Genomic DNA, 12,207 nt, shown 5'->3' with positions numbered 1-12,207 from the left:
GCTAAAACTGTAATGCAGGAACACATTAAACTTGCAGATGCATTAGAAAAACATATTCGGGATGCTTAGATCAAATTCAGCTTATTGGCTTTGAGAAAACTCACCAATGGGACAGATGCTAAGGATGTGAACTCCATCAGATTGCAAGTGGAGGTCAGGCACTAATTACTCTTTCTTTAAGGAAAAAAAAAAATCCTTTCCTACCCATTAGTTAATACTCATCTCCAGAAAGAATCATTAAAGTGATATGGACAATCTATGAAAGAAGAAAATTCCAAGTTCTCTGCTCTGAGGAGATTACTATATGAGCCCTCAGTCTTCTTTCTGTCCTTAATATATGTGGCTAGCTTTAGACACATAATCAACCAACTGAATCTTGTGCAAAAAGTTGTATCTTTGAAGAACTACATCTTCAGAACTCCAGAAGGTATGTGTGGGAAATCAGAAAACAAGGGATAAGAAACTCTCCTCATGGAATGCAATTAATGCCAATTAAGGACATTTTTTCTTACACTTCAAGCATCTCTTCTTTCTTTACTTCTGTAAGAAGTCTGTAACTTTTTTACTTGAATCTAGGAATCTTATTATCATTGATTATGAATATTAGTAGAAGGGATATGACATTTAGCTTCATTACATTCAACGAGATCGAAATGTAAGGTCCATAAGAAAAATCGGTACTCACTACAGTGACCAAAGAGAAAACATATTTAAAAAGACAAAACAAAAGGAAAACCACCAGAAAGTCATCTGAAAAGAAGCAATGACTTCCTACAGGGAACCACTGGCTTGATGAAGGTAGTACAGAGGGATTCAAACCAGAAGCAAGAGCACTTTTACGTCTACTATATGTTTCAGGAGAACTAGCTCTTACTCAGTAAAGCAGCAAAGCCAAAATAAATGTAATCATTATAATTTACCTCCTGGTAAATGATAGTTTCCGGGGGAGGAAATCAGCTGGAACTTGGAGATGCTATAACTAAACAGCTGCAGATGACCAAGACCACCAAAATCACTAGAGGTAAACACGTAAAAGTTGCTAGTGGCCATAAACCTTCAAACAGCAAAGATCTGTGTTTACTAAAACTTTATATTTTTTTGTAAATCCAGTATCATTGCTTTGGATACTAAAGTGGAATCTCATCTCAATAGCCACAGGGCTGGAATAGGGTTTGGAAAAATGCTTTCCTGCAGAGCAGCCTGCTTTACTGTCCAGAGAAGCAACTCATCCTCTCCCTTTTCCTCTGCTCCTTCCCCCTCCGCACACACCCAGAAGCAGCAGCAACAGCTATTAAATCAATCCTCTAAATCTGCCACACAGAGCCATTTGGTTGCCATTAGCAGGTAAAACAGGGAGCCAGGAGGGCTTGGAAATACACTGGTGCTCAGTGAAGAAAACTACATTGACAAACAGTCATCTGTTGAACATGATGCCACAAAATGCGAATAGGACACAAAGGCTCCTGCCATTTGGCAAGGAGATCCACACTTAACCTGGTGTTATCAGGGGAGCAAGAGAACAGCAGCCCTGAGATGCTGAGAACAGCATCTACTTCCATCATCCTTTCATGCTGTCAGAAGTAAGAGCAGCACTTCTCAGAAGCCATCCCTTCAATCTGAGGGAAATTCATACAGTAGCTAATAATTATTATTTACAAAATATTTTTGTAGGGTATAGGAGATGATATTGTAGAAGAGAATTTTGTTGAATTACTAGGAGTACAAATAAGGATTTTTTATACAGATTTCTATCCAACATGATTCTATGATCTTTTTAAATTGAAGCCATTATTTTGTTTTTAAGCTACTGTCAAATTACCTTTCTTATTCCTTGCAGAGCTACAAAATTTGGCATCTTAAATAAAAAGTAGTTATCTTCTAATAAATTTATTTCAAAATCCACAGGTATTTCATTTCTTAGTCTATTCCAGTCTATTCATGATTTCAAATTTCAAACTCTTTTCCTATTTCAAATTTCCAATGCGACTTTCTTCTTTACTGTTTCTTACACCACTTCGATAATTATCAGTCAAACATGTTCAAAAATTACATATACATTATTTACAAGAATACAGCCCAGCTCATGGGCCCTATCTGTGGTGAGGACCTTTCCATTTGCGAGAGCCAGCACAGCTGACCAGATGAGCCTATCCCTGTAGAAGGAAAAACTTGAGTGTAGAGCTGTATTTTATGAAGAGGAAAAGTTGCCATCCCAGAAGACAATGATTCATATGTATACACTGCACAGCAGCAGAAAGAGTATAAAGGCTGTTAAAATTATTATAGTAGGGCCTCACTAATTTGCAACCTCAAAAGAATTTTAAAGGTTACCAGAAGCTATTTAAAGGAAAACATTAAATCCCAGTAAATGCATGCACTTTTTACTTCAAAGACTACAACTGTTGTTAAGTCTGAATCTGGCATTGACTCTACACCATTCTTTTCTTAAAAAAAATACAAAACTTTGAAGCAGATTCTATGGTTATACAGGGTTTTGTGTTCCATTTTGGTCTATTCACTAACTCTATCTCATCACTTAAAACCCCCACAAGCCCTAGTGAGTCTTCAAGACCATCAAAATTATTATATACTCACATACTGAAGAAAAGATACTGTCAGTAAAACACGTCAGAAAAACATTTTCTTGCTGTAACATATGTACACAGCCAAATCCAAGATGCATGCAATATGAAAGAGTATAACAAATAAATGTACTTTCAGAGCAAGAGACTAAGTCAGTGACAGCATTATAATAAATCCATTTCCATCTGCCCCTTTAAAAATACAAAAATCAGATTCTTAGTTCTGTCATTTTGCATGTATGTGCACATTTCTCAACTATCAAAGGAATATTCTAATCATGCTTACCAAATATACTTCCTTCTACCCGACTGTTCATCTTGGAATCGGGTCATTAAACTCAAAGAAAAAGTTAGTTAAACATCAGCAAATAAAACTAATCAAAAAATTATTATAGAATCTTGTAGGCTTTTTTTTTAAATACATTTTACAATGGATAAAAATTCTGATTAGTTGAAAAAAATGAATCCACAATTCCATTAGTGTCTTAGCCAACATAATCCTTTCCATTTCTTGCATCAGTATCAGAAGCACCTGCAACAGTTACAACGGATTTCCAAATCTGTTCTGATAAACAGATTTTACTCTCACAGTTTACTGTTCAAGGGCCTCATCTCATATGAGCCTAACTTTGGTTATTCTCTCATTCTTCCTTTTTTGTTCAAACTGCCCTCTAACATATACTAAAACTATAGTTCAGAAAGTGGCAGCTGATGTCCTTTAGAAGATCTAAACCTAACGAAAATCAGACAATGCCTACCAGACATATAGGCCCAGTGGAGATCCAAAGATTAGTATGTGTTCAGTACAGTACCTGTTACTCAGTATGTACAGCTGACAGGTTACTTAAACTTACTTTAAAAGGTGTTGCTAATGAAATAGTAATTTTAAAAATTAATACAAAGCTATAAACAACTAGGATGAAAGTGCTTGAGGAAAAATGGTCAGGATGTTTCCCTGTACAAAAACAATATACTTAGCCTAGAATCAAAGATAGATCCTGATCTACGAGGACTATTCCCATGGAAAAGAAAAAGCACATCTATGTCTCAGAGGGAACAAGCATGAGGAGAATACAATAAAAAAAAAGACACCACACACAGGACAGTATGCTGATCGAACCTAGAGATGAACACAGGTGCAGCAAAGCTTCCATGGTGTTATGGACAGCTGAACAGGTGAACATGCACATAAGCCTTTCTTTTTGGTTTATTTGCTGCCCCAAGTGAAGATAAATATAGCTTTTTAATAAAATGGGTTTAGCCACCATTTATTATGGTTACCAAATTCAACTGTCACATTAACATGCCTGTATAATTTAATTGTATAAATTATGCTTGCATAATTTAAGACCATGAAGTTGCTGCTACCTCACTCCAAGTGGAAATGATGCCTACCACTTGAGAGTGAAGCTCTGTGGAGCCAAAGGAGTATACACTACAGTTTGCCCAGTAACATAACAAGGCTCCATAAGCATAACGAAGGTAATCATAAAAACATAAACAAAAATCAACAATTCTGTATAGCTTGTTCAATAAGCATATAGCTTATTCAAGAAGACCTTAAACATATAATTTTGGTGAAGGAGCATTATTTGGTACACATGGTGAACAGTAAAATTTCAGAAACATAATTCGATAAGGAACTATACCAGAAGTCTTAAAGCATGAAAGACAACCTACATTTTTCTTCAAGGTATTGTATTTAACAACTACAACTTTTTAAACAGTGCTTTCAATCCTATCAACACCCACATATTCTTAAAAAGAAATGGAAAGAAGAAAGTGAAAGGTAAGAGAACAACTGCAAACACTAAAGTTCACTCCTTCAAAGTCCTACATGCTAACCAACATTTAATGGGGCTGGCTAGCAGGATGACACCACCATTGAGCTCCATGCCCTTCAGTTTCAGGGTGCAAGTTTCAAGCAGGTTATGTCTTTACTTGCCAACCAATGTAGGCCAAGTGCAGGCTCTGGTAATGGTCTGTGGCTGTGCATACGGTTTACCTGTCAGCCTGGTCACTGCCAGTCTCAGGCCACAGCAGCTGGCACTTTGTCAAGCAATGCTGGAGAGACCGAGCATGCCAGAAGCTGTCCCCAGCCTGTGTGTGCAGACAAAGTCTGACCATATTCTTCTTGGGTGTTCTGTGTTGTTGTTTTGTTCAGGTTTTTTTCTCTCTTTTTGGGAATGGAAGGAAAAGCTACAAGTGGGCATGTGGGTATCAACTGAGCCACAGAGGCCACCAGGCCTCAGGGCCACAGACTGTTTTCTGGAATGTTTTATTTAGTAGAACACATGCCAGCTCAGAGACTGTTTTTCTCTTTGTGATTCACAGATACACTTTCAAGGGAGAAGGCAGGAAGAGGAGGTCACTAAATTGCAGGCAAAAGTTTCAAGAAATAAAGAACAAACCGTGTGTGAAGAACTGCCACCAGTGGATCTTTCTGTCCAGAGTTTACAAGTAAAGCTTCACAACTGAAAATATAACTGAAAATCCTAAGCAGATATTTTCTACAGATAGGGGTAACACTAAAAGCAACAGAATTTTCTAATACATCTGATACAAAAGGAATAAATATTACGGATTCAAATTTTCTTTACTATTTATGCTGCATAGCAGCACTTTAGCTTTAAGACTGTTTTTCATACCTTTCACCAGTTAAGCAAAATGGGGCTTTAACCCTGAGAATCCTACACATCTTGAAATAAATACCATTTGCTTGTATCCAGTGCAAATGCCATACAATACTGATGGCAACAGTTGAAATCACCAGGATAAAGTACTTACCATGTGCAATCACTTTCTCTGGGCAGATAGATGTTAGTTAATAAGCTTAATTTACTTTCACTGAAGAGTCTTGACAATTAATTAGGCTAAATAACTACACTGAAAATTCTACAGATGACCACCCTTTACTGTCAACTCTGCTGACTTTTCTCCTCATGGACAATATTGGAAAATACAACTGCTTCCAATTTACATTGATTAAAAGTGCACTTTTAACAGATTTACTAAATGCCGCCTGCCACATCTGCTGAGAAGCAGTGACATTAAATCTGGACTTGATTTTTAAAAAAAAATTTAACTAGAGGTTTCCAACTGAAGTTAATTTGTAGTCACACTAATCAAGCTGCAAGTCATGTACTCAGAATGCAAAATCCCTCCTGGACAGAGGGTTGTTCTTGGTAACTGACAACAGCTCCTTCCAGAAGAGTGCAGTTGGAAAGTGCCTCAAAATGTTCATGTTGAAACCTGATAGGCCAATATCACTGCAGATTAGCAAGTGTTCCACACAAGTTCCTTAAGCATCTTCATCCTTATACACAAGTATGGCCTACTTCAACTTTTATAATGAAAGGTATGTTAAACCATGTTATCAACGAAAAATCACTCTGTTAAGACTGTGTTAAATCACCGTATATTACTATTCACAGTTTGCTATGATATATTGACATACCTACTCCTCAAACACAAAGATGCACAAATTTCTGAAAGTGTCAAATTGGCAGCTTACAACAGTGAATTTGAAAACATCCTGAAAACAGCTACCAATAAATTTAAAAAAATAAAAATAAAAAAACAAATCTGATCTGATCTAGTATTTATGTTCTCTGATGCATTTTCTAGGTGATGGCAGAGAAGCAGGGAAATACACAGTGCTGAAGCAATCCACTCTACTCCCTAGACTGACTGTTCACATCCAAGGCAATTCTACACAACCACCTCTGCAGAACCCAAGAGAATGACTGTTTCTGTCTGCTTTTGCACAGCCCGTACCACTCGCATATCTCAATAGTTCAAACAGGTTTTCACATGTGCTAGCTCTAACTCACATGATGCTGATGTGCCTGAAACCCTCTCATGTCCCAAACACGGATGGCATCTGCTCAGGCATGTAATATCAGATCTTTCCTGTTTTGAAGGATACCCTGAATTTTCATCTGGCAGTTATATCCAATTACTGCCATAACTAATAGTCACAACTATTATGCTACAAAATGAGTTTCATGTGTTTTCAACCTGTTTCTGCTTCTGACCCAGGAAACGAGCATGCCCCTCAACTGCCCACGTGAAACACAATCCACACCCAATCTAAATTGACATTACTCTTGATTTACTGTGACTAGTCAATAAAACGGGCTGCCAAAATCAAGACTCAAGTGTCAATTTATTGGAAAACTTCCTAGATTTATGATCTAATATTCACAGTCTGTGGATATCTGGCTCTGTGTTTCCTGCCAGCAGGGCTTGCTTGCTTCTTACTAGCACAACTGCACTGAACTGCATGATGACTAGGGTCCCATGACTTTCAGGGTCAGAACTCTGTGATTTCTAGTTCTAAGCCACATTACTCCATTGGACATGCCCTGAAAAGACATTTCAATCAAAAAAGTAACAAAGTTCACCTGATTGCCCATTGAATACTTTTAATCTTCTCTTTAGTGAACAGCGAATCCTGAAATCTCCTACTATTAATCAAGTAGTACCTTGTTGGTAAAGGCCACATAAGCAGGAGCTAATTCTTTGCTAAATAACTTCTTACTGTGCGGTAAGCCAGATCTTCATCTACTACTTTGCTTGTAGATCAACACAAACTGCTCTCACTGGTAAATTCCTTGACACCATTAAAAACACATGGGATTTTCAAGATGACCCACAAAGCACACATGAGCAGGTGCACATCCTGACTCATACTGGAGCTTAAATGAGTTTACAGTCTTGTGTAAAAAGTCTAACGATGAATTCTGTCAATAAGAACACAGTTGTATGGAATACCACTACATGGCCTTGATTAAGGGAAGGATATTTGCCTTGTAAGGGATACATGATGGAAGAAAATGGAAGTAAAGCTGTATAAAAATACAAACACCTTTACAGTAGCAAAAGCTTGAGCAGAAATCCAAAAAGCAGTAACATAAGGTCTTTAGAATCCTCAGGTTTTGTAATGTTAAGTGAGAAATTAAAAAAGTTAAACTACATTATGTGTACATAGTAACCACTTGGCAACTACATGATGACAAAGTCAAAATAAAAGCTAGGAAGTCAGTTTAGGAAACAAAGAATGCTGATGTTCACATTGCTGGCAAAGTACGTTTCTCAATAACATTGTATAATAGTTAGCCAAAAGGAGGTTATGACCTAACATGCCAATCTAATGTAAATGTCTAGAGACATAGTAAATATGTACCTTTACAGTTAAATCTGTGTTGAAATATTAAGAACAGATATATTATATAAATATTCTTAAGAGTTCATAAAAACAAAGCCTACAGAAAATACACATATATATTCCATGTGAGGATCTTTTTATCTACAATTCCACAATGATCTTCCAGTATTGTGAGGGCATATATTAATAAAATAATTACATCAGGACTGTAAACCCACATCTTTCCAAGTGAAGTAAGTGCCATCATATCTCTGGGAGGCTGAGGTGCCCAGCAGATGAAATATGTGACTTCCTTTAAAAGCAAATTTTAAACTTCTGTCAATAAAAACACTGCAGGAAAGAAACTCAATCCCAATGCAACTCAAATCTCATGCTCCAACACAACTCACATTTCATGTTATCAAGAATCCTTCCTTACCAGGAACTACTTGACTAAGATTAGCACACTGACTATGTTTATGCTGAAATTTATTTCCTAAGACAGTACCTGCAGAAAACAGCTCAAAAGAAAAAATCTCTGCAAAAATTATAACCATGAGCCTCCCAAAGTTCAGTTACTAAGATCCACTTGCAAGTTTCTATTCCAGATTTTTGTTCTGATAAAGTAACAATCCAGAACAATCAATTAACTGCTCTGTATTCTAATCATTAAAGTACAGGCCATGAAATCCTAGGTACTCATTTACCCAGCAAGCCCTCAACTTTTTGATAAAAGGTTAATTCACACACTCAGATTTAACATGACCAGCTATCAGTTAAGTCTGTACTAGTGCTTCCTTGCAGACAGCAAGCCAGCAGCTATTGCTTTGGTCTCAAAATGAGAAAGAGAAGACTCATTATCAAGGTAACACATCCCTTCAAAGTAGACTAATGGACTAAGAAGCTGAACAGAAAAGATGCAGGGACAGATCACATCATCCCCATTTATAATCTTATTCCACCAGTATTTAAAGTCTCAAAACCTGTCACAGGTGGAGACAGTAAATGAGAACCTTCACACAGTCCTGATAAAGGAAAATGTGAGTCTGGAACACTTGTTATAGGAAGGGAATTTAGAGAAGACAGGTGAAGAAAAGAGGAAAAGCAATAAAATAAGACACATAACTGGAACAATATCCAGCTCAAAATATACCAACAACATACTTCACTATGAATCCAGACATCAGAAAAATAAAGGAAGGCTATTCAGAATCTATACACTTCAATGTTACTTTCATATTCTTCATAACTACAATAAAGTGATATTTTATAAATGACAGAGGGTTATAACACTGAAGTGTCTTACACTAGATTATTTCATCTGTTACCACAGACATTGATTGTAGCCAAAAGAAAAAAGAAAAATAAATCAGCTAATTCCTCTCAAGATTTGTTTGGCAATAAACATTCTTGTCATTCATTATCGGCTTTTAACCATATTCTGTTAATTCTCAGTTGGTTTTAGACATCCTCTTGAAAGCTGCTTTACAATCTGGCATGTACCACTACATAAAGTAGTTGTAAAATATTGACATTAACATTGTATTTTGCATCTTGTTATGCCTGACAGAAAACAAAAGACCAGATGTTTTTGCTTTCATATAAAAATAGATTAGCTATACAATTTAAAAGATGTCCATGACTTAGTTAACTAGTGAGCTTGAGCATATTTCATTTATAAGAAGAAAATGCATTAACTGAAATTAAAACAGACATCAATCTTGTAGGTAAATGAAACAACACTTTTGTAACACATATGGTTATTTAATGGACTTTTCGGGGCTGATGTTGCTGAAATTTCATCTGTTAAAACATGCTACCTATGTTTATCAACCAGTTTTAAAAAATAAATATTACTGCAGTATTTTATACAATTTGAGATTATTATATTGAAACTATAAAAGAAAGCTATTCTACTGATTTATGTCAGAAATAAAGTTGAGATTTTCACTGCTAACTCAAAACACACTACCTGAGGGATTCCATAACAGTTCATAAAATGTCTTTGTTTTTAAAAGGTATGGTCTGTGGTATATATTTTCTATGAAGAAATAGAAGAACACATGTAGCATCAGATGTGTGTACTTTAAGAAACTCTGGAATGTGAAATCTAAAAATCCAAATAAAGCAGGTGGTATAATTTGGAGGGAGGACTGAATTTGAGTTTAATGACATTACCAGGTTATCCTACCAGACTAATTCTCACTCACTGCATGACTTCAATGAAGCTCTCAGTCCTCATGCTGATTTCGATTTAGTTCAAGTGCTATTTGATGTGTTTCATCTGGAGTTTTATTCACTTCAAACTACACTTCATTTAACCAGGCTGCTGCTGTACTCATTTGTTTTTCTACTTTATTACCCGTAAATTGGTGTTGCTTAGTTTAGATAAATTGTTGGAATAAGCTAATTTTATACAATTATTTCCCACTGTTAATAAACAAATAAGCTTTAGAAAGATATTCTATCACACGGAAAAATGTGAGCAAACTATTAAAATTATTTTAAAATACACTAGACCCCAATAAGTGTTGGTCTTTGAAGATCTGCTAATAAGTGCTGATAGATCATTTGCTATTTTAAGTCAGGACCATTCCCCTGCCTCAGCACCCCAAAACTACTGCTCGTTTCTATTTCCCTATGTTATTAGTCTACCATGCTCTATTTTCCAGCTGGGCACACATCGTAATGCAATGTGTTTTTAAGAGAGAGAAAGTGAGCAAGACAGAAAGCATGAGAGAAACAGAGAATGGACGGGAGAGGGAGAGAACACTAGCCCAAGACCATGCACACATGAGATAGAACATGCAACAGTGCATGTGGAAAAGCATGAGAAACCAAGCACGAGTGAGCAAGAGATCGAGCACAGCAAGCACGAACACACACAAAAGAGATCACAAGGGCACTCATGAGAAAGCACCAGCACTTGAATACCATAAACTTGTCAGATGACAGATTTTTTCCAACTATTTTTCTTCTCTAAAATAATTTTTTGTTTTGCATATCTAACGATGGGGTTTATAACGTACTAAAGAAATTTAAGATTACCACCAAACACTAATTTATTTCTCCAGTTTACTAACAAGGATCACTGACCAGAGCTTAGTGTTAAATGTCAGGTCATGTCAGGAAAGGCTGTCAATCCTACCAGAGTACTAAAGCACTCCGAGCAGTGCTGATTATGGGTCATCCTGGTAATATTTATTATTTTTTTGCAAACTGCCATAACAGAACAGCAATTCATTTGAAGTGGTCAGTACTTTTCTAAACTATTGATGGAAAATATGAGAAAGTCAATTAGGCTGCTACCACCTGGTGGTGTGCTGATTGTGCTAAAACCCTCTTATATTTAACATGGTATCACAGCTTGTGAGAGATAAACTAGTATATTCTCTACGCAGCACTAAGAACAAGCCTTTTTGGTTTTTAGACTCCATTAAACTTTCACAAACAGATGTTACAGATTAGCTTACAACACAATGTTTGAAGCCAAAGTATTTAACACATTTATCTGCTTTTCTGTTATCTTATTCTTTTATTTAAGATTCTTTATACGGATTTAGTCAGAATGTAGTCTTTCAGTAGATAGCTACTGCTCAAAATGAGGGATAAAGAAAACTAACATCAAACAGTTTTTATAAATAAAATTTTTAATTAATAAAAACTATTACATACTGACATTAATGTTCACAAGATTTAACCTGTAGAGCTGAATTTAAATACTGAATTTCCATGGCATTAAAGTTAATGGAAAGAAAAATATATACAGCTCATTTCATAATAAAGCACAGAATTGTTTTCAGAACCTGATCACAATGTCAAAACACTTCCAACTGTAATGACTAACAGAAATAAAAGTCTAGAAAAGACTGTCTTTTTGTGGAGTTGTGTTACGGGCTCCTGCATTTGTTGCTTTTTATTTGGTTGAGTTTAAAACAGTGGCCAGGTTTCAACTATCCTTAGAAAGAAATTTGTTATTCATAACAGTCTTAATAGGAAAATATGGCAGAAGAGACGGTAAAGTTAATGGATATATAGAGAGCTTGGCGTTTTTAAATCATTCATTAGAAACCCAAAATAACTGAGTACATTACTTAAATAAACTGTATCCACTTAATGCTCACCAATATTTGGGAAATTTGATCAGCTTGCCATAAACCGCAGTACTGAATGAGGGGATAACTGGAACAGGGATGCAGTACAATCCTTTACTGTCCAAAGAAGTCAGTGCTGCTTGAAAACCAAATATCTGAAACAAATTGGGTTGGTCAAAGGGTATACTATTGCATGATTAGATTACTTTCAATTTACTTTTATAACATAATATACACATTTTTAAATATACTCAATAAATATGAAATAAACTGTGTATTATTTTTAGATAATTTATTTTCCCCTCAAACACAAACATAGCTAGAAAAATCTACCTAAATAAATATCCCAATAGGAATGCATATTAAAAGTATCTTCTTCACT

General features: G+C 35.8%; 1 protein-coding gene across 1 annotated transcript in view; it reads right to left on the bottom strand.

Annotated features, from left to right (window-relative positions):
- Positions 1-12,207, bottom strand: part of LOC104403584 (vacuolar protein sorting-associated protein 13B-like) — a gene marked incomplete at its 3' end in the record, with an annotated part of 89,465 nt that overhangs the window by 5,409 nt on the left and 71,849 nt on the right. Inside the window, exon 15 of the mRNA XM_010011812.1 lies at positions 11,856-11,980. Within this exon, the coding sequence (XP_010010114.1) occupies positions 11,856-11,980 (125 nt within the window). The remainder of the gene's footprint in view (positions 1-11,855; positions 11,981-12,207) is intronic.

Source organism: Nestor notabilis, unplaced genomic scaffold, assembly GCF_000696875.1.
Source record: "Nestor notabilis isolate BGI_N333 unplaced genomic scaffold, ASM69687v1 scaffold6170, whole genome shotgun sequence".
NCBI lineage: Eukaryota > Metazoa > Chordata > Aves > Psittaciformes > Psittacidae > Nestor > Nestor notabilis.
Note: the sequence above shows the minus strand (reverse complement) of the source record. Positions and strands in the feature narration are given on the sequence as shown.